The sequence below is a fragment of the Thamnophis sirtalis genome, unplaced genomic scaffold (genome assembly GCF_051295495.1).
Source record: "Thamnophis sirtalis isolate CommonGarterSnake01/CBP01778 unplaced genomic scaffold, rThaSir2_p1.2 scaffold_4, whole genome shotgun sequence".
Taxonomy (NCBI): Eukaryota; Metazoa; Chordata; class Lepidosauria; order Squamata; family Natricidae; genus Thamnophis; species Thamnophis sirtalis.
In genome coordinates, this window is record NW_028261384.1 from 29,708,116 (window position 1) to 29,731,773 (window position 23,658).

The 23,658-nt window shown below is 32.5% G+C and overlaps 1 protein-coding gene and 1 long non-coding RNA gene across 5 annotated transcripts in view; one reads left to right on the forward strand and one right to left on the reverse strand.

Moving 5' to 3' along the window:
* ARMC3 (armadillo repeat containing 3) overlaps positions 1-23,658 on the forward strand; it is a 72,006-nt gene that overhangs the window by 22,897 nt on the left and 25,451 nt on the right. For 2 of the 3 annotated variants that reach the window (XM_014067448.2, XM_014067528.2), the window contains exons 4-10: positions 584-709; positions 1,944-2,012; positions 3,238-3,413; positions 5,024-5,218; positions 11,007-11,190; positions 19,037-19,189; positions 19,296-19,401. In XM_014067448.2, the coding sequence (XP_013922923.1) occupies positions 584-709; positions 1,944-2,012; positions 3,238-3,413; positions 5,024-5,218; positions 11,007-11,190; positions 19,037-19,189; positions 19,296-19,401 (1,009 nt within the window). The remainder of the gene's footprint in view (positions 1-583; positions 710-1,943; positions 2,013-3,237; positions 3,414-5,023; positions 5,219-11,006; positions 11,191-19,036; positions 19,190-19,295; positions 19,402-23,658) is intronic. The other variant, XM_014067604.2, reaches the window with a different exon arrangement.
* Positions 753-23,658, reverse strand: part of LOC148045794 (uncharacterized) — a 58,152-nt gene continuing 35,246 nt past the window's right edge. For both annotated transcript variants that reach the window (XR_015696334.1, XR_015696332.1), the window contains one exon: positions 753-2,057. This is a non-coding gene — a long non-coding RNA (uncharacterized LOC148045794). The remainder of the gene's footprint in view (positions 2,058-23,658) is intronic.

Here is a 23,658-nt window from a genome sequence, read left to right on the forward strand (position 1 = left end):
AATACACAATTGTTGCTACTTTGTCATGCCATTTGTTTGTAATCAGTCTATGTAATCTTCTTGCAGCAACCAACTAGGTGGTCCACTGTTTCTTCAGCTTATTATTAATTACTATTATTCATGCATTACTATTATTGATGCATATTATTATCATCTATGTGCTTTAGTTAGGTTACTGCTGGATCATTGCAGAAAAAAAGTGATCTTGACAGACACATATAACATTTTTGTTTCAGGGTAGTTCATCCTTTAATATTGTTATTTTTCTTCTTCTACAATCACTACTATTGTTACAGTAAATTTTCATTGTTAAGGAGTTTACTGGATAAAAGGAGTTGCAATGGACAAAATCTGTTTATACTACCATTCTGTCCATGTATAAAATCCCATATGCCTTTTACACTTATAGAAAATGCATAAATATATATAAAAGACTTGTGTAAAATGTATTCAGGTTTAATAATATTTTTTGTTTTGTTCTATGGACACTTTTCCCCATTGGTCTGTTAAATCAAAAGCTTACTGTGTTATTATAATAATTAGGGAAATTTGAAATTAAATGTAATTAACAATTGTTTTTTAGGTGAAGAAAACAAGCTGACACTTCTTGAACTTGGAGCATTAGAACCTTTATTTAAACTAGTTATACATGAAGATCCCACTGTTCGCAGAAATGCTACCATGGTAGTTGGAATCATGGCATCTCATAGTAAGAGTTCCCTTTAGAAACATGGGCAGTATTATGCATCGTGAAACTGTTAACACATATTAAACCGATGTAAATTATGAAATTGTTGCATGTCTAATGTTTATGCTAAGCAACACTAAAAATAGTTGAGTTTAACAAAGTTAACTTTGAACTGTTCTATTCTAATAATGGAATAACCTTTGTTCTGAAAAGAGGAAAAAATGTAAAGAAGTATATGGAGAGAACAAAACTGTATAAGACTTGAGGAATATACTATTAAGTAAGTTGAGCGTGTAACTTTTTCAGTATAAGCAACCCTGGCCTTTAGGAGTGCTGTTATGAACTTCATTCCAAAAAGTGGGCATAGTAGAGAAAGTAGGCGAGAGCAGGGTGAAAACTGAACTTTATTTGGTGTAAACTTTAATTTAATTAAAATTGAAAGTGATAAGTTGCCCATTTCCTTGTATTTATTAATGTTGTAAAAATCCAGCAGCAATATTTGACAATCTGTCAAAATAATCAAGCTTTCAGGACATAAGTGGCCCTAAGCTGAAATCAAAGATGTTTGCTAATCAGGAATAGATCTTCAACCCAAGTTAAGGTGTACCAGCACTGGATTTTACATGAGGGTATCACATTTATGTCCTTGTACAAATATGTAGCAGAGCCAGGAGAACAGCAGGCAATGTACACATAAAGAGAACATACAAAATGTTATGTTTGCTTTAACATATGATTTGATGAAAAGTATGGATTTTCAATACAATATATTGAATTTTTGAAAAGTATTTCATAATTTGTGAAATTATTACTGGAACTAAAACACTGTAAGATTAAGAGTGCTGTTATAAATAAGATGATCCTGCTGAACAAAAACTACATTGATTATTTAAAAATAAATGTGTAAGCTATTCAAATTACTATTTAAAGTGGCATCAGTAATTTTGTGAAAATTAGTCATTGGCCTTCATTCTTTGGTGAAATATTATATGTCTCATGCTTGGCAAACAAAAGGTACATAATTCTATTTTGGAGTTTGTTTGCTTTTTAGTTTTACTGATTTAATGAAATATATTTTTTCCTGTCAACTGTAAATGAAACATAGTCTATTTCTGTTGTTCTTCCAGACCAATTCTTTAATATCATATCTTCTCTACAGGATGATACAATAGTATTATGCCTGCATTATTAGTCATAACAACATACTGTATTCCTTCAATTAACAGAATTTATTGCTTTATGTCCTTCATTATAGATGATGTGAAGAAATCACTACGTCAGCTTGATGTCACAAGTGCATTCATAGCTCGTCTGGCACCAGAAGGTAACGTGCAGCATCTCTTTGGTAAATTCTTGCTTCTCTTATTTGCTGGAAAAGTGAAAAAAAATGTAAGTAGAAGCTTCAGCCATGATTGATGTCCCTCTAATGCCACAACACACATTAAGAAATATAGGGCTCCAATCACATGGTCTCAGTCCTTCAAGATAGTCCAGACAAGAAGTACCAACCACCTACTGTATATACAACTAAAATTCTTCTGCCTGTAACCTTTAACTGGGTAAAACAGTGCATCATATGACAATGATTTTTGAATCAAGATACCTCAAATGGGCTAACTTACAGAATGCATCCAAAACTAGGATCCAAGACTCCTGTGGGATTGAAATTCAGCAAATTTTTGGTCATTTCTGTGTTACCACATTGTTGTGCCACCACCCAGATTTTCAGTAGATCAATTCTGTCTCTGAAGGCCAGGTAGATTGCCCATGCTCCCAGCATCTGGAGACCAAGTAGATCAGTCCTGCCCTAGAGGCAGGTGGGGCAGTCCCACCACAGGCAAATTGGCAGCAAGTGAGAAATGGCACACACTCCCGTTGGTTTTTTTCTGCCCTTGGCCATTCTTTTCTCTGGCTAAATAAATATCTCTGAAACAATGGCCAATAAGTTGCTTAGTGAGTACTAATATTATTTTTATTGTAAGTTTGCAATAACAAAACCTTGCAAATCTGAAAGTACTTCCCCCTTTCTTTACTTTTAATGTCCAGAAAATTAGGAATGCTTTCTTTTGAGATAATTCCCCATGTCAGTTTTCCTTCTGTGGATTGAGATACATTTTTGCATGACAGTTGTCTTTCCTTCTGTCTCCCAAGGCCACTTCCATATATTCATAATCATGGCTTTACTTTTCAAATTATTCTTTTGTTTGTTTCTTAGTTTTTGTTCCTGCAATTGAAAGACTATCAGCAGCTTACCTAAAATATAAAATCAATACAACATACATGGTATAAGCGTCTATAAAAACCATTCCATTGAGCATAAAAATACAAAAATGAAAATAGAATCTTTCCGTTCCCATTTGGCAACATATTTTTGTAGGACTGTAATTTTTTGGATAATTTAAAATAAATATATGCTCCTATTTATTTTTAAAATCTTGAAAATAATTAATTATGATCTGGTTTTAATTGGTTATATCAACATTTTGCTTATCAAATGTGCATATTTGTTACTGGATGTTTGACCATTGTCATTTTTAAATATTTTGTAGAAGATGTTGTCATCCATGAGTTTGCTAGCCTTTGTCTCGTACATATGTCAATTGATTATAACAGTAAAGTACAAATATTTGAGCAAGGTGGACTAGAGCCTCTTATCCGATTGCTAGGAAGTCCTGATCCTGACGTTAAGAAGAATTGTGTGGAATGCATCTATAATCTAGTGCAGGTGATGATTTCCTTCCCTTTTTCATTAGAAAGTAATGTCTTCTTCTATAAATGAATCTGATATTGGATGCTAATCCACATTTTATTTACTCAACTTTTCCTGCCATCTTATTTTCAAATGCATCCTCCTCCTCATATCTCTTCATAGTGACATGGGTTGGTTTGCTTGATGAATTCCCCCTGCCAGTTAACCCAGCTGATGTCATTATTTTAATCCATAAGACTGCTGATCGTAAGTTAGTTAGGAAGAAAATAAGAAGGCTTATAAGAAACATTGAGAAACATTCATGTTTTTATTTTCCATCCTTGGTAAAATATGATTAATGCTATCACTATGCCCACAGAACTAAATTTGCTCACAAAAGTTTTACTGCTTTCAGTTGGTAAGAGCTGTTGTCAGATGTCTCTTGAATGAATTAGGGTGATTTACTAAATGGCAAGTCTCATTGATTCTGATTAAATTTGTTAATTAAATGTGTTTAGTATAGGTTGGAACATACTCCATTTAAAGGCCTATAAAGGAAATAATTTTCAGTAGAAGAATGCATAAAACCTATTGTCTCTTCACTCTCTGGAATAATGTTTAAGTTCTATAAAAGGCTATAAAAATGTCCATTTATGACAATTTAGAATAAGACGTATTATATTTGTATTATTCTTGCCTAACACATAATGATTTTGCACCTTTTAAACTCTTAGTAAATGATTTTGACAGCTTCTTTTCAGAAAGGGGGGAAGGTTATTGTAATTGGTTACTTTCACAATCAGTGTTAATGTCACCATATGCTGGTTAGCAAAAGAATAGTAAATTGGTAGAAGAGCTCTTTTCAAAGTCTAATAGCCCAATCTACAATCCAGTGAAGCTGAAACAGTGGGACTTAAGTTATTTTAGCTCTCCTGATTTAAATGGTACCAAATTGGCTTAAATCCAAGTACTCCAATTGAACAGGGTTGTGGACCAAGTTATAAGTGAATCAACTCTGTAATGAATTCAATTCACAGTTCAATCTTTTCTAGGGCACCAGAGCATGTCTTTATTCTGAATCACATTTTGCTGTTTCCATTCTTTGGCTATCTATCCTTATTGTAAGGTATATCAGGACAACTGCACCTGGTGCTTGTTTAAACTGATAAGTGAAAATGTATAGAAAAATGCACAAAAATGGATTTTGAAAACTTATAGTAGCAAGTTACTAACTAGTAACTTTTACTATTTTAATGTAGCACAATCATAAAAAGTTTAAATATTTAGCAAGGCAGTTTAAAAACATTTAGCCATTTAAAAAAACAAGAAAGTAGAGATATGAAAATACATACAAATATGAAATGGTCAAACTGCATTTCTTTTATTCGTCTTGTGTCAATATATTAAAAATTTTCTCTAGTAAAGTTTATCATGGATGAATTACAGTATTTACAAGCTAAACATTTCTGAGTTTTGTTCTGTATAATATATAATTTGTGACACATGGAATTCAATGCTTGATCTGTTGAAGAAGTGTTTAAACTGTATTTGAACTAACTTATTCATTTGGTAACAGTCCTAATTATATTGTGCTTTATATTGTTTTTTCCCCAATCACATTATTTTTATTTGATATTTAAATATAGGATTTTCAAAGTCGTGCTGCAATACGCGAATTAAATGTAATGCCTCCTTTGTTGGAACTTCTGAAGTCTGACTACCCAGTTATTCAGTTGTTAGCACTCAAAACTTTAGGTGCCATTACCATTGATAAAGAAACAAGGATGATGCTAAGAGAAAATCAAGGATTAGATCATCTTTTCAAGATACTGGAAACTAAGGTATCCTTGAAGACATCAAAGATATGAATTTTAGTCAGTTAATCAATTCAAACTGGAGAAATTGCACATGAAAAATGCAGTACTTAATATGAACATTAGAAAAAATTGTTCTACACATGAAGAAATATATATTTAATGACAATACTTTTGTTAAAAGGGTTTTTTTCCTTGGTTAATTAAAGAAGACTTTTGAGTTCAATGAGATATTTTATTTCTTTAATCGATTAAAGTAATGTCAGCTAAACTAATTATAAATTGAATGGAATACATGTAAACAGATTTTCTTTAGATAAAATGAGTGCTTTCTAATTATACGGAATAATGTTCCCTTGGTTTCTTGAGGCTAGAAGGGACCTCTAGAATGAACGGTATTTGCATACATCATTAGATCAATACATTTGGCATATTTTCTCAGTGTGAGGCTTGTTTAGTGTAATATTTTATACAATTTTATTTGATTGATTTATATATTACACAAAATCACCATATAATTTATTTGTGAATATGATATTCATTAAAATTATATAGGAATTTATTAGCAAACCATGATTTGGCCTAATCTTATATGTAGATGCTTGTTTGTTTATTCATGTCATAATCATCACAATTAAAATTAGGCGTACTATATGACGTAACATTTAAAATATAAAATACAAGATTAAAATATGCACAGATTAAATAGATCTTGCCCAGAAAACATTAATTGCAGGTGAAAGTTCATTCTCCAAGCTTTGTGGGTTGGTTTCTGGATGTTTTGTTACCAGGCTAAGTACCATCTTCAGTGGAGTTTAGGGGATGTCAGTGTCAGTATTCTTCTATTTATAAGGGCTTCAGGTATGGGGGTGTCAAGTGATGGTCTTATAATGGGTCAGGTGTGAGTCATCAGTGAGAGTCTTGTGATGGGTCTTGTGATAGGGAGGTTACATCAGATCAGGGTCATTGGGAGGTGAACTGTTGGTAGGGAGGGTTGCATGGGTTGATTGAGGGTCAGTGCTATCTCTGGTTGGCTGTGCGGTTGATTTGGATTCTGAAGGGTTCATAGGCTGGTTGTATGTCAATGTGTGTGTTGATGGAATTGCTTGTGAAATAGGCTTTGATGAACACATGAATGTGGCACGTGATAGCGTGGCCAATTATTTTTGCTCCAATCGAACTGGTGTTGTTTGGTATGTATCAATGTGGGTAGAGATGAAGGATTTGGGATTGTGGCATTTGACTGCTAGCTGGTGTTTGTGGATTCTGGTTTTTGATTGATGTGATGTTTGTCCCACATAGAATTGGTTGCAATGGTTACAGTTGATTTTGAAGATTATATTGTTTCTTTCATCATTCTATATCTTGTTTTTACTTCTGAATAATTCCTGACGGAGTGTGGCTGAGGATTTGTGGGCTATTGCTATTCCTAGGGATTAGAGGATTCTGGCAGTCATTTCCAACACCCTTTTTATGTATGATAGGGTTAATTTTTCCATGATGGTTGGTTGTGTGGTATGCTGTGGTTTGGTTGCTATGTGTTGGAATATGAAATTTTTTGGATAGTTGTTATGGAGAAAGACGTCAAGCAGCTATTTCTCTTATGCTTTTCTTAGCATTGTGGTGCTATAGTGTGTCCTGGCCCTTCTGAATAGGGTCTGGACACAGCTTTTTTTGTGTGCAGTAGGGTGGTTGCTTGCAAAGCTGACTATCTGGTGTGTGTACATGGGTTTGCAGAAGGCAATGGATTTCCAGTTCTCTGTTTTAGCACACAAAAAAGAGGAATTGCAATATACATCAAGGAATGGATAAATGCAAAAAAAAAAATGCAGATAAGAAGGGTGGATTTTAATGATAGAAATAGAAACAGAACAAAGAAAAATTCTTCTCACAGCAATACGCTCCCCAAATAAAAACCAAAAAGTATTTACAAGAAGATCTACCAAAAAATAACAGAAATATAATATGAGGATATATGTCTAATTGGTGACTTCAATGCTATAACAGATATCAACGATGACTACAAGAGTAACAAAAGAAATAAGAAAAAAAGAATGCTACCATCTACCTTTTTCGAAATGGTGTAGGAATTGAGCCTGAAAGATGTATGGAGAGAAAGGAATATAGGAAACAAACAATTTACATATTATTCAAACCCCCACAAATCATGGTCAAGGATAGATATGATTTGGTCAACCCAAGAATTGAGAAGAGATACAGAACAGATTGAAATAATGACAAACACCTGGGCGGATCACAACCCAATAAAAATAACATGGAAAGGACCAAAAAATAAAAAGAGATGGTCAATGAATCAAATAATAATGAAAGATAAAGAATATATAAAAATGATAGAAAGAGAATTGAAACTTTTTTCACGATGTAAATAAGAAACATCAAATAAGAAGAAGAAACATCATTTATGGGATACTACAAAAGCTTTTACAAGAGGGTGGACAGTAGCGTATTTGGCAAGGAAAAACAAGGAAAAGAGACAAAAACAAGAAACATTAGAAAAAGAACTTAAAGAATTAGAAATGGCCCTGCAAAAAAACCCACAAGAATCAAAAATAAAGGAGAAAAAAGAATTAATAAAACACAAATTAAATTTGATGACACAAGAAGAGATGGCCCAAAACAATCAAATTTGCAAAACAAAACTATTTTGAAAATGCGAATAAACCGGGAAGATGGTTAGTACACAAATTGAAAAAAGAAAAAAGAATAATACATAACTTACAAGATGAAAGGGGAAACATACAATACTGGAAAGAGGGGAAAAAATGGTACAGAAATTTTTCGAGAATCTGTACAGCAAAGAAAATATATTACAAGACAGTAACGAACAATACTTAAATACAAGGAATCTACATGAAATTGAAGAAGAGAGAAGAGAAATGCTAAACAAAAAAAAATCACAGTGATAGAATTAAAGGAAGCATTGAAGAGACAAAAAAATAATAAAACACTGGGCCCCGATGGTATACCTATAGAATTTTATAAAGCCATGCAAGAACAGACAGAAACAGTGATTTTAGACTTATGTAATGAAGCACTTATAGAAACAAAGTTACCAAAATCATGGAGGGAAGCATATATAACATTGATACCCAAAGAGGATTCGGACCATCAACAAATAAAAAATTACAGACCAATTTCTTTACTAAACGCAGATTATAAAATCTTTACATCAATAATGGCAGAGCGAATTAAAAAAATATTAAATGAAATTATCCACACAGATCAAAATGGCTTCTTACCAAAACATCAGTTAAAAAACAATATGAGGATAATTATAAATACACTAGAATGTTATGACGAGAATCCGGGCAAACAAGTTGCACTGGACTTTTTAGACGCCCAGAAGGCCTTTGATAACTTGAATTGGCATTTCATTATCCCACAATTAAAAATGATGAGATTTGGAGAAAAAATTATAAAAATGATAGAATCAATTTATTCAGCCCAAGCAGCAAAAATAATAATAAATAGTGACACTACAGAAGAAGTTAAGCTATGGAAAGGAGTGAGACAGGATTGTCCATCATCACCTTTATTATTTATACTATCACTGGAAGTTGTACTAACCAAAATGAGAAACAATCAAAAAATAAAGGGATTAAAAATTTAAAAAGAGGAATATAAAACACAGGGATTTGCGGACAATATGGTATTAATATTAGAGGATCCATAAAATCAGGAATTAAATTAATCCAAAAAATAGAGGAATTCAGTAAGTTAGCGGGACTTAAAATTAATAAGAACAAAACAAAGATCGTTATGAAGAATTTTACTAAAAAACAAGAGCAAGAATTAGAGAAAAATATGGGAATGCAAATAGCAAAAAAAAGTATAGTACCTAGGAATTTGGCTGACAGGGAAATGCTCAACAATTAAATAATTATGTTAAAACGATTCAGAAAATTAAGAAAGATCTGGAAAATTGGAGGAAACTACAAATATCCTTAATGGGAAGAATTGTCATCATTAAAATGAATATGCTACAAAATTTTATTTTTATTTGAAGTGGTGCCGATTAGCCTAGGGAAATTTTTTTTCATAAACAAATTAATTGCACAGTTTATTTGGTCAGGAAAAAAACACAAATTAAATTAAAATTGTTACAAGACAGTAGAGAAAGAGGAGGATTTGGGCTTCCCGATTGGGAGCTTTATTACCAAGCAGCAGCTCTCACCTGGTTAAAGGACTGGATCAATTTAAAAAAAACAGAAGATTATTAACAATAGAAGGTTATAATTTGGAATTGGGTTGGCATGCCTTTATCTCCGAGGGAAAGACAAGATTCGTAGCTATTTCCAAAAACATTTAATTAGAAAAGCTCTACTACAAACATGGTTAAAAATCAAACCAAAACATTACAATAAAATCCCAACCTGGCTATCTACCATGGAAGCTCTGATATACCCGAATGTATTAGACATAAACAAAATAATAAGATATAAAGACATATTAGACAACCAAGAAAGGCTAAAAACAAGGCAAGAACTGAAAGACGAGGGAATAGATATTGGCTGGTGGCCCTATTTACAAATACAGGCAAAGTATAAAAAAGACAGGGAAAGGGACAGATTCTATAAGGAGCCGCAAGAGCTGGATAAAATTTTACAGGGAACCGAAGAAAAATTGATTAAAAAATATATATCACTACTTATAAAAATTTAAAATGGAAGAAGAAACTGTGAAGGAAACGATGATAACATGGGCGATAAACTTTGGGTATAGTATAGAATTGGCGCAATGGGAAAAAATTGGGAAATAAACTACAAATTAACAATGGCAACAACTTATAGAGAGAACATGTACAAGATGTTCTACAAATGGCACCGTCCACCAGCGAGAATTGCAAAAATGTTCCAGGAGAGTTCACCTATCTGCTGGAAATGCAACAAACAACATGAAGCATAGTACCATATGTAGTGGACGTGCAGCTGTGAAAAAGTATTGGAAAAAAATAAAAGATTGGCTAGAAGAGATTACTACACATCAAATTGCACTAAAACCTGAATTATTTTTGTTAGGGATTATAAAAGGAAATTATGAAAAAAATACTAGATACTTAATTTTACACATCATTACGGCAGCAAGAATTATATTTGCACAAAACTGGAAAAATAATTATATACCAACAGAAGAAAATGTAATTTAAAAAATATTGGAATGTACAGAGATGGATAGGCTCACGAAAGAACTAAAAGAAAAAGACGAATCTGAATACTACTCCATATGGGATTTATTGTACAATTGGCTAGAGGAAAGTAGGGGAAAAGCAGGAAAGCAAAAAAGAAAGGAAGAAAGATCAACAAAACAATAGACAACTATAAAACCGGAAAAGGATTAAAAGATTGAAATATGAGATAGACTATAGCAAATAAATATGACACAAAATGACGTAAATGTAGTATGCATATTCTATACATAGAATATATAGAATATATATAGAATGAAAAAATATATGAAATAATGTAAATGCACAAATTATGAAGTCATAGTTATAAAAGATTTAATCTATTATAATACAAAATGACATAAATGTAGTAAAAACTGCTATACATAGAACATATAGAATATTATATATAGAATAAAAAATGTATGAAATAATGTAAAGGCACAAATATATGAAGTCAGAGTTATAAAAGATTTATTGGTATAGATACACAACAGATAGGTAAAAAAATAATGTGTTGCAAAAATGTGAAGTTTGTACAAACAAAATAAAATTTATTAAAAAAAGAAAACAGTAAAATAACTTTATACATACTTACAACGTTAATATCTGCATCTTTTTAACTTATAGGAATTTAATGACCTACATGTAGAAGCTCTTGGAGTTGTGGCAAATTGTCTTGAGGATGTGGATACTATGCAACTGATCCAGGAGACAGGTGGTCTCAGAAAGCTACTGGCCTTTACTGAAGTTTCCACTCTAACTGAGTTTCAGAAGAATGCCGCAAAAGCTATTGCTAAAGCAGCCGCTGATCGTACGTCATTACAGAAATTCCTGTGTCTTGAAAACAGCCTTTTAAAAAACTTAATAATTTGATCAAGTGTCCTAAAATAAGGAGGCTACATCTTCTACATCTTATTAGCTCTACAAGGCAGTGATATACAGTACATTTTGATAAGACTGCAAGCATACTCTGTCATCCCAGGTTAGCACAAGATAGTTTTGATGCCTGAGATTACTATTCTGTAGATGAGGGAGAAATGCTACAATACCCAAATGCTGGATAAGATATTCTAGTACCTGCTAAGAATATTTTTTTCAATTTCTCTCCTTGGAGTCAAAGTTCATAAGGCATCAAACCAGTTGTTTTAGAGCAGTGTTTTTCAACCTTTTTTGTGCAAAGGCACACTTTTTTCATGAAAAAAATCACGAGGCACACCACCATTAGAAAATGTTAAAAAAAATTAACTCTGTGCCTATATTGACTATATATAAAGTAATTCTCCCATGGCACACCTTACACTATGTCACGGCACACTAGTGTGCCGCAGCACAGTGGTTGAAAAACACTGTTTTAGAGAACTGTCTTTATAATAGTAAGGTGGGTGCTCTCTTTATTTCTTGGAAGCAAGTTAATTAATTGCTTTTATATTTGAATATTATGGAATTAACCAGAGTCACCATGTCAAATGTTATATATGCTCTGCATTTAGGTAGAATATATGTAAATAGACAGATTTACAGTATATAAGAAGTAAAGAGAAATACTCCAAATAATACAAAGACATTCCCCTTCCTTCCCCTCCTCTTCCCTCCCTGATTTTTTTATACCATATTCACATAATGGGCTCACTTCAGGATGAACAAATTTAGAAGATATGGCCCATCTTGAATATATCTTAAATCAAGCCACTGAGCTTTTTTACAAATCATCTATCTCACACAGGCAAACAAACAGTTTGTATAGAATGCTGTGGCATCCACTTTTTTTTTTTTACCATGTTGTACATTCATGTACTGTAATGAGGACATGTGGATACAAATGTTCTCACAAATAAATCATTTGCTATTGAATTAAACAATCCATCCCAAGATTCAGAATTTGTTTCTAAATTTTCTCATAGGAAATATTTTTCTTTCACAAGACTGATTCTTTAGCATCATTATGTAATCTGAATAAATTAAGATACAGACATGTTCTTTTTAAGATATGACTTGTCTCAAAATATCTTATAGATTGCTGTCCCCAGCAAATTAACCTCGTCCTTTACCCTTTTATAATGATCCATTTTGTAATTCTTTGTTTATATGACCAGTTCACTGCTCCTGAATCCACCATGGAATTCTGAAGCAAGCAGACTGGGTGGAAATAACTTACACTCAGCATGACAATGCTGTTTAAATATGTCTTAGAGTGGCATCTATATTGTGATTTGTCAAGCTGCAGTTGAAGCACAGCAGTGCCATATAGCAAAATGTAATAATATAGAGAATAATGTACTTCTTATTGTCTGTAATAAGATTCTTAGTCTCTCAAGGGACTCTGATGACATAAGCTGTGACAGACTTAGACAGTTCTTATTTCAACCATCTCTTGGTTATTAGTTATTTCTAGCACCTCTCACATTATTATTTTAATTTATGTATATTTGTTGTACATAATTTCTAATGCAAGAAACCTTGTTCTGTGAATTTTATTTCTTTTTCTCTACTGCCTCCTCTGTTGGCTAACCAAGTCAAATTGTAGATTTATTTTTAGGAACTAATCATAGTCTATTGAAAGCTGATATTAATGGGACAATATATGTTTATTATTTTATTTAACTAGTTTATTTCTGGGAAATATTATTATCCACATAGATCTTCAACCTGATACATATTTTAGTTTCAGTGTTTAACCACAAAAGCAGGAATAAAAAAGCTAATTACATAAAAAGTATTTTTGAAGAGTATTCCTAGAATTTACTATATAATAAATGAATTCAAGAAAATAGTCAATTTAACATATAACATGTCACTCTGGCAGATTTCTGAAAGAAAAGAAAAAGCAATAAATTATCCTTCCCTTTTACAAAAATATTTATCTATGTGTGTGTATACAAAATATACATACAAAATATATACAATATTTTTGGGACTATAAGACACTCCAGACTATAAGGCGCACCTAACTTTTGGGAAGGAAAACAAGATTTTTTTTTGCCTCTGCCTCCCAGCAATTTGCCTCTTTGCAGCAAACATCAAACAGCCTGGTCAGCTTCAGCACAGCCTGGTTTAGTATGAACAGCTGATTGATGGTTAGATCTGCCTCCCAGAATACCTCCAATCAGTCATTCCGGGCTGCAGAGATCTCTGACACCCATTGGTGCCATCACCGCCCATCGCTGTCTCCACCTAAGGCCGCCTCTCTGCACCTCATTTTCAGTCTCCGCATGTTCCGTTTTTGGCCTCTGTGCACCCCATTTTCAGCCTATGCATGGCCCATTTTTGGCCTCTGCACATCCCATTTTCAGGGATCGCCACCACCTGGGGCATGCAGAGATGGCAATAGATGGTGGCTGCGATGGGTGGCGGTGATCCCCACAGCCTGGAATAGTTTATTGGAGGTATTCGGGGAGGCAGATCCAACCTCCAATCAGCTGTTCGTGCTAAATCAGCTGTGCTGAAGCTGACCAGGCTGTTTGCTGCAAGGTGGCAAATTGTTGGCAGGCAGAGGCTGAAGGGTGGCGGCAGCGGGTGGGCAGCGGGTGGACAGGGCTTTGGCAACATTAGTTTTATAAGACGCAGACATTTCCACCCACTTTCAGGGTGCAGGAAAATGTGTGTTATAGTCAAAAAAATACAGTGTATATATGTACATATATAAAACTACCCACAAACAATTTCCAGTCTATTATCTCTAGTCCATTATCTCTCATCAAAGCACTTAATTTCACCATCTCTGCTAATTTCAGTCAATTTCAAAATCCATTTTTCAATAGTCGGCATCTCTTTTTCTTTCCAGTATTTAGCAAATACAATCCTCACAGCCGTCACCATGTGAAGGAATAGTACCCCAAATTGTTTTTCAATTGGCTTTTCCATAAAAGAAAAACCTCAGGTTTTATTAATATTTGTATCTTAAATATTTTTCCATTGTCATTGCTATATTTATCAAGTATGTTTTTATATATTTGCAAGATGACCACATATGATAAAATGAACCTGGATTTTGACTACCTTTCCAGTACTTATTAGAAATCCCTTCATACATTTTCGCTAGTCTATCTGGGGACAAGTATCAATCATGTATCATTTTATAAAAGTTTTGTTTGAAACTATAATTTAATGTAAATTTTAGTTCCTTCGTCCATACATCCTCCCATTTATCTAGCATATTATACCCAAAAAAATCTGCCCATTTTACGATATACTCTTTAACATATTCATCTTCTAGATTCATCTTGAATAGCATTTTATATATTTTAGAAATCAAATGGTCATCTCCAGAATATTAATTTACATCTAATTCAGATTTAGTTCCTGTGAAAAATTTTTTTATCAAGTTTAAATCTTTCAAAAATTCTATAATAATTAAACTCACAAGCAAATCCTTCAGTTACTAGTTGTTCTCTTACCTTAAATCCCTCTTTTTCAAATATCAATAAATCTCGATATGTCATCTATTTACATTCCAAAATCATCTCTGTCGTAGCGCTTCATGAGGTGATAGCCAAAGTGACACCTTATCACCTAATCATCTTTTATACTTCCACCATACATGTGCAATCAATTGCCTAATAACATGAATCTGAAAACCAGAATTAACTTTTAGTTTGTCATATCACAGATAGGCATGCCACCCAAATCTCAAATTAAAATCTTCAAAGTTTAACAGCCTTTAATTTTTTAAAGTTATCCAAACTTTTAAACATAACAAACAAGCATCATAATATACTGTAATCTAAGATGTGACAAACTCAGACCGCCTCTATCTTTAGAATCTTGTAGCAGCTTATACTTATTTTTTGGTGGGTGTTTTTTTTTTTTTTTTGCAAAATAAATTTAAATATATCTTTCTGCCACTGTTTGAAAGTAGAATTGTTAATCATTATCAGTATAGTATGAAACAGAAATAACATTTTAAGTAGTATATTCATTTTAATTACTGAAATTCTTCCCTTAGTGACACATCTAATTTTTGCCAACTATTTAAATCCAATTTTATCTTCTTCCACATTTTACTGTAATAAAGCTTAGAATTTTCCTCGTAATAGTCACCACCAAGTACTATACCTTTTTCATGACTTCAAAGCCAATTCTAAATTCCAGTTTCTTTTGATCTTCTACCTTTATGTTCTTAGACAGTACTGTTGTCTTTGATTTATTTATTCTTTAACCTCCTATTTCTCCAAACATTTTAATCTTCCTCGTAACATGTTCAATGTTCTCTAGCGGGTCTTGCACAATTAATACCAAATTGTCAGCAAATGCATAATTATGCACTTTTATTTGTGGACCTTTTGCTCTGTTATCTGATCTAATATCTCTATTTCACCACTAGAATAAATAATAAAGAAGATAAAGCACATCCCTCTCTTGTTCCCTTCTGGATTTCAACTGGTTTTGAAAAGTCTCCATTCAGGTCATAGACAGCTGATGCAAAACAAGCAGGCCCATTCATAGAAGCAGATATTTAGGGAGGGATTTTGGTTTTCGCTAATATATTAGGTCTATTTTAGGATTAGGTCTACAGTTATCATGCATTTCCTCCCACAAAATGGAAGGAATATACTGACAGTTTTCAGGGGTTGTTGTAGAAGAAGGCTCCAGGAGTCACAGCAAAAGAAAAGTATTGAGGCCTCAGATCTCAGGTGTCTTGTGAACAAGTGACGCTGCTGTTGTAAAGCCTACTGATGCCTTCTATTCATGCAGTCAAGAGGACTTGGTCTCACATTCCAAGAAATCTGACAAAGTTGCACGAAGCAAAGAATGGATTTTTAGAAACGCTGTTCTATTTTTAAATACTCCATCCTTAGATAATACAAAATGAAATTGGCTTATTTAAACAGTTGGGTTTTTTTCTCATTTCTGTGGAGGAGAATAACTGAGGAACTCATTTCTGAACCTCATGCTGCCTTTTTGTTTAGGTATATACTATTACACCATTTAATACAGTCTCCAACCCTTTTCGGTCAGCAATGTTATGAGGGTTTTATAAAATGGCTACCATAGTGTGCATGGCCACTAAAATAAATTCACTGATTTAACAGAAGGTGAAAAGGATGAGATTGCTCCACATTCTCCTAACTTTGTAGGATGCTGTTTACCTCCTCAAAGTAAATGTTTCAGGTACTATTATAGTATAGTATTTAGTTTAAAGAATATAAAAATAAAATCAGTTGAAACCTGAAGCTCAGTAGGCATCATCGGGGAACCAAGAAAGTCCAAATGATGGTTACAGCTCTATGATTAAAGCCACTATCTTGACTTTTATTATAACTCCCCATTAATAACCGCAGACAGTATTTTGGAAAATCTGGGTTTACTTTAACAAGCCAGAATGTAATCACTAATAAAGTATAAAAACCATAGAAGCCTCCAGGCAGTAATTCTTAATATGAGGATAAATTAATTTACTCTGAGAATGAATTTGAATTAATTCAGAGTTTCTTTTGGCTATATATTGAACAAAACTATTAAACAAGTATCCATTTTTATTTGTTTTGCATGAAGAGTAATTTTCATCTTATATTGTTGTTATCATACTATTCTAATTGTTAGTATTAGTATTACTTTTACTAAGTGGTATCCAGCCAAGTTTTACTAATTTGATAAATAGTTCATTCTACATTCAACTGAATGTAATCTTTGGGACAATTTCAGTCTTGTTCAATGGAAACAATACTGTGCTATCATCTTAATGTCACTAAAAAATCTTAGTTTTTCTGTGGTTTTAATTTTCTTTTAATCCTATTAGCTTATTTTATTAAGCTTGGAAAAAGTTCATCTTATTTCCTTTTGTTCAAATTTCAGAATCAAAGCAATGAATATTTCAAATATCCTTTTATCCTGACTGTTCTGTGCAAGAAAAACAAGAACATAATATGTACTTTTGTTCCAGATACCAAGAACGTAAATGCAGTATAACTTGCTATATCAAAATCAAATGATTGAAGAATGGAAAATCCTCTAGAGACCACTTCTAGGGATTACACACAAGTTTGGCAAGCATCAAGCCAGAGGCAAAGTCCATTATGAGACAAGCCAATCTGTAATCCCAATTAATGCCCTCTCTAGCGTGCTTGCTGCTATATGGCTGCTATTATTATTTCTGCTTTCTTTTGTTCAGTAGTCTTACATAAAACAGACATCCACAAAAATCCCTATTTAGCTGCATAAAAGTAAAATTATCTGAGCACATGAAGTAGATAGGCATCTAATGAAAAATATATTGATTTCTTATTATAATATATGAAATATTTTAAGCTAAAGATAAGATTTATTTTAAGAATGCCATTTTTTTCCATTCCAGAATGAATCTATTGGTTCATATTGCCAAACTGTCAAGTTAGTATGTCCCCACGAGCATCCATTAAATAACTGCCTTGGGGAGGGACAGAGAAATTTGAGATATGCCATCAAAGGTTAAGTAATAAAGGAACAAACGAGAACAAAACCATTGAGATGTCCTGAGAATTCAACTGAACTATAAATTAAAACAATGCATCAATAATTTAAAAGACCCCCAAAGTGTACTTACCACCAATAATGGCCTGTTTTGTGTCTTTCTCACCAATATAACATTTTAGTTATGATGAAAGTTTTTAAGAGCTACTTGTCCTTACTATATCTTGAAAATGGAATAAAGCTATCAGAATCAATTGGATAATTATTTTACACAAAAATTATTCTTCCTATAGCTTAAATATATTAAATGCAATAAATAATTATTTCATTTAACAATTATGGTTTTTATTTTTATTTAGCAATGAATTGGAATTAAAATTAATAATATATGATATTTATTTTTCCCATTCTTCAAAGCTAAGTTAAAAGCAATAACGCCTTTCTAGGTATTAGCTAGAATACATAACATTAACGGTAGTATTGAATTATCCACATTCTAATAGTATATGATATGGATGGGATTGGGAGCAGGCAATCTTTGCAATTTATTCATCACTTTAGAAAGAATTGTGGGTGGCAAACCCACTCATTCTAATCCTGAATGAGTACAGAATTTAGTTTGACTTCATTAAATACATCAAGAAGAATACACCAGTATAATAATGTCAAAGTATACTGTATTCACATAAATGCTTAGCATCAGGTGATGGAACTGGGCACATTAACAACCTTTTTAGTCTGGACTTGCATGGAAAGTAAAGGGATCCGAGAAAGAGGAATAAAACACTTTTTTAACCACTGTTCCATTGTATCTAGGCTGTGCATTAATTTGATTAGCACTGCAACTGTCAAATACACAGTATCTCTACTGGAAGAATGACCTTTTAATTTCCATACACATGGCTCCTATTAGCACTAATTGAGTGGAAGCATTGTAACCTACTGAGAATAGATCTGAGGGCTACAGATGCATGTTTTGTTTAAAGTGGACATACTCTTTAATATTACAAACCCACTTAGTTAAAGCTCCTGATTAGAAATATAGATTTCTTTGTAATAAAGATTACTTTATTTCTGCAGATTTCACCATGCTTGATTTCTGTTTAAAGGCTAATATTTTAATAGTCTACATTAATATAGTAATGTTAATATTTGCCGGCAACAATATCTGCATAGAAATGGATATTTTGCTTTCTTTCAATCCATGAACCATCTTATTTAACTGAAGGTTAGTATCTATGATGACTTATTGTTATTTTTTTTATAAACAGCTGAAAACAGAAAGATCTTGAATGAACAAGAAGTTGAAAAATGTCTTATCACTCTTTTGGGAACGGATAACGAAGGAACCAAAATAGCTGCTTCTCAAGCCATCTCTGCTATGTGTGAGAATTTAGCTAGTAAACAAACCACTGGAGCTTTAGGTAAATAGTTATGGTAACAATGGAATTATGATCCAAAAGAAAATATTTACCAATTTACAAGATTTCCATAGTTAATTTAAAACTGCCTACAATTCTCCTCTCTTAGGAATTCCCCAGCTTGTTCAGTTGCTAAGCAGCGAAAATGAAGAGGTAAAGGAAGCTGCTGCTACGGCTCTGGTTAATCTAACAACGGCCCATCCTGCCAATGTAAGGTAAGCTCAAGATGAATAGAGGATGGTTAGACACTTTAATCAGGAAATATATTTTTCTAGTTTATACAATTGTTAGGAAATTTGGCACAGTGCTTTGTTACCTTTATTTCACATCACATGTCATCTCTGCACCATTTAACAGCATGATTGCATGCTTGGTTTTTTATTATTATTAGTGTGTTAACAAAATATAATTAATTGGTATTAGGATTTTAGTTAGTGTCTGGGTGTGCTTTTCTCATGAAAATTTTCATATTTGGAAAGTTTGAAAAGCTAAGCACAAAAATAAAAAAGGGATTCCCTAGAAATGTTTACATTTTGTTAAAGGTTACTTTGGAGTCTCCCTATTCTATAACATCCATGAATATATATAGGTATTGTTTGAAAGCTAACCAAAATTTTAATGTCAACAATCTAATTCAATAGAGTTTAGATTCATCAAAGGGCATTAAAGAGCATGCGGTTAAGAATATTTGATAAATAGAAATGGATCCACCTTGCTGAAAACAAAATATCTATAATACTTGCCCAAGGAAAAAAATGTTATTAATATCTTCTATCATCAAGGAAATTTGGCTGTAGTTCAGATATTTATTAAATAGACTGAATGTTATTAAGTACCTATAAGTGTTGTATATGCTGAATATACTTCTGTAAATTTATCTTTGTAAAATGCACTTTAAAAATTAGATTCAATCCTAGCTTAGTTGTTTTTCAAAAATTTGGAGCTTCTCTAATTATACTGTGTGACCTATTTCACTATTCGATATGAAATGAAAATTAGAGAAATTTTAAGATTCTTTTGGTTGATTAAATGTAAACAGAATTTTTGATTGCAATTGGACAATGTTATAAGAAAACATATAACTGTAGATTGGACAAATCAGCATTTATGTCTGGTATTTCTGTTAGATACATTGCTTTATCTTGCTGTAATTGTCATATATTTGTGGGCTCAAGCAGGAAACATAATGAAAACAAGTCAGCATGTGGATTCACATATGCAGATATGAAGATATTTTTATCTTCAATTTACAATATTTCCTTCCATATTAAATTTGGAAAAGCTGTTTTCACTCGATAAGGAAACCAACTGTAACTTAAATAAACACAGTCAAATGAGCAAGTAATCAAACTTTTAAGGGATATAAGATAGTCAAATTTGCAAAAGGCTTCTTAGATTTTGACAAATGGTAAATAAAACTGAAAAGCCTACTGGCTCATATAGCCTTAATGTATTCAGTACATTTTATGTCACAAATTATTCACTCAATTTTAATAGCCACTGACATTAATTTAACATCACTAGTTGAAATATTATTCATTTTGTGTAGACATTGTCTACTCATCCATTCTCTGGAAAAATGAAATAGATATTCTCTGATAATCCTTCCTTATAATTCAGTTGTTGCCAGCTTTTCAACCAGCCGTATGCCTCTAGGGCCCAGCCTTTCTAGAATTGCTCTTCTTTTCCTTACAGTTAGAAATTATTGTAAACTTGATTGATACAACCTATTGATTTACCTATGAAAGCTATTCTCTAGACAGTGAATCCACATAGTTTCTTTTTTTTTGTAATCTCATTTGAGAAAGGAATAAATTTGATGCATAGCTCCAGTGATTGCTAATTACTAAAATATTTTTATATAGTAATTTTATTAAAGATTAGAATTACAACAGTAAAGAAATAAAATTATAAAAAGAAAGAGTAGAAGGTGCAGAAAAGAAAGAAAAAAGGAAAAAATAAAAGAAATATAGTAAAAGAAAAGAAATAGAAAAGTAACTAACCCTAACTCTACATCGCAAGCATAAATAATTTAGTAGGTTAACACCTTCTCTTAAATAACAATATTTTCATATCCTACTTTTATTGATAAATCATAAAACAATCCTAATCTCAGCACTCTGATCAAATAAGATAGCATTATACTCCTTCCTTTTATTTCTAACATCCTTAGTCTTTAGTCCCTTCAAATAATAATCTAGAACTTGATTTTTTTCATATTTTCTTTGTCTCTTCTCACAAAACTATTCAAAACTTTTACAAACCTCTTTTGTAAATCCAATGTATAATATTGTCTTAGTTTGCTGATTGTATATACCTTTTAATGATTAAAATATTAGCCCATTTCTTTTGTATGTCCAATGAATCATCTTTTTCCACATCATTCTTGTAACCTGTCATTTTAAAATCCACTTTTAGATCAGTTTCAATCCTGTCAGATAAAATATATTCTTCTTGACACCTTTTAAACACAATCTACCTATTAATAGAGGACCCTTAAAATTAATTTCTGGGTCAGTATTCAAAAATGTCCTTTAATATATATTAAAATATTTTGCTTCATTCTCTAACTAAAAATCAAATTTGAGTATTCTCCTTAATTGTAATCTTTAGTTTCCTCTACTGTCCAATTTTTGAAATCTTATATTTTCCTCCAGAAAATTCAAATGGGAAGGATTCTTTATAATTAATTTCAAAATCTTATTTCAAGTTTATCTGGACCATTAGTTGTTTATAACTTTCTAAAATCAAAGTGTTAATCTATCTTTTGACAAAAAAAAATTCTTAAACCTGTAGTTAAACTTTATTACACTAAGGATTGAAGAAAATTCAACTAGCCCTATAAAACTTTCAATCCAATGACTTGTACAGCTGTAGGACAGTTGGCAAAGCAATTTCCAAAAATTATTACAAAAGGAACTATACTTACTCTTCTTTCACAGACATTGATGTGTTTTGAGCAAGATACCATATTTTTCAGACTATAAGACGCACGAGTGTATAAGACCAAGATTTCAAAGAGGTAAGTAAGAAAAAAAAGTTTTTTGTCCTCCCTGGCCCCTTGGAGCTCTCTGCAGGCTTCAGCAGGACTGGAGGAAGGCAAAAACAATCCCGTTTTGGTGAAAAATGGCCCATTTTTTGCCCATTTTTCACAAAAATGGGATGCGGGAGCAGAGCTTCAGGAGGCCAAAAATGGCTGTATTTGGTGTATAAGATGCATCAACATTTATTTCCATGCTCTTGGGGGGGGTGCGTCTTATATTCCGAAAAATACGATAGTTATTTCTTCTAACCAGTTGGAGATTGCTAGCGTTTTGTGAGGAGTAGCTGTTTGGAACACTTGTTTATAATCTCAAATCCTCTCCTTGTCTGGAAAGGAGTTATCAAAAGTTTAGTCTACTTGATGGGCCTCCATTCATTCATCCGCATTCATCTGCTCTGCTTTTTACATTTGTCATTTCTTCCTTGAAAATCGCTAATTACTAGAATCTTGATTGTTGGATTGGGTAATGGATAGGCACACACAGTCTTAACGGTAACAACAGCTCTTTATTGAATACAACAAGTGAGAACAATCCAGCAAAGGTTGAGACTGACAGCAGCCCTTTTATAGGGAGCTGTCAGACCCTTCGACCAATAGGACTAAACCTCTGTTCCCGCCAGAACAGAGGACCTTGGTGGAAACTACTGTAGATAGGGTGAGTATCTAACATTGATGTCAGGAATATTTCATCATTTTAAATCTAGAACATTCTACATGTATATGCTCTATGATCTAAAAGGGTCTAAAATTGTGGTAAAGCCATTTTCTTTCTATATCTAGCATAATTTCTATTTGCAAATTTTTAATTCTTGCTCTACCACAGAGGCAAAAGCAAGTTAATGTGATTAGCTTTTTTAATTTGTCAGCTAACATGCTGACAGTAATTTTACCCAAACTCCAGAGACCAGAATTATTTTATGATTATTTAGTGCATTAAATGGAAAATGATTCATTTTTTGTTTGGAAATGTGTTGCTAAGTGTAAGAATGAGAAAGTGTTATAAAAGCACTCCAAATCAATCAATCAATCAATCCAATTCTTTACTTTAAAAATTAAGATTTCTAAATTGCACTTAGCTTTTCTAACAGGTGCTGTTATAAACCTATTTATATAGTTTTTGTGGCAGCAGAATGGAAGTGATTTGCCACTGCTGTTTTTTGATTTCTTCTTTGGCTTCCCAGAATAGAATACAGACCTGAAATTTCCTAATGGCCCTCTTCAAGCACTAAAGCACTAACCAGGCCCAATCTTGCTTAGTAGCAACATATTACCCAGTTAAATAAAATGTAATTTCCTTATTAATCTTATTTATAAATCCTAAATGATTGAACCTAATAATATGTTTACATGCACTAAATATTACAAATGAGCATCAATTGATCTAAACCTGTATCCAGGTATGTGTGTGTGTGTGTGTGTGTGTGTGTAT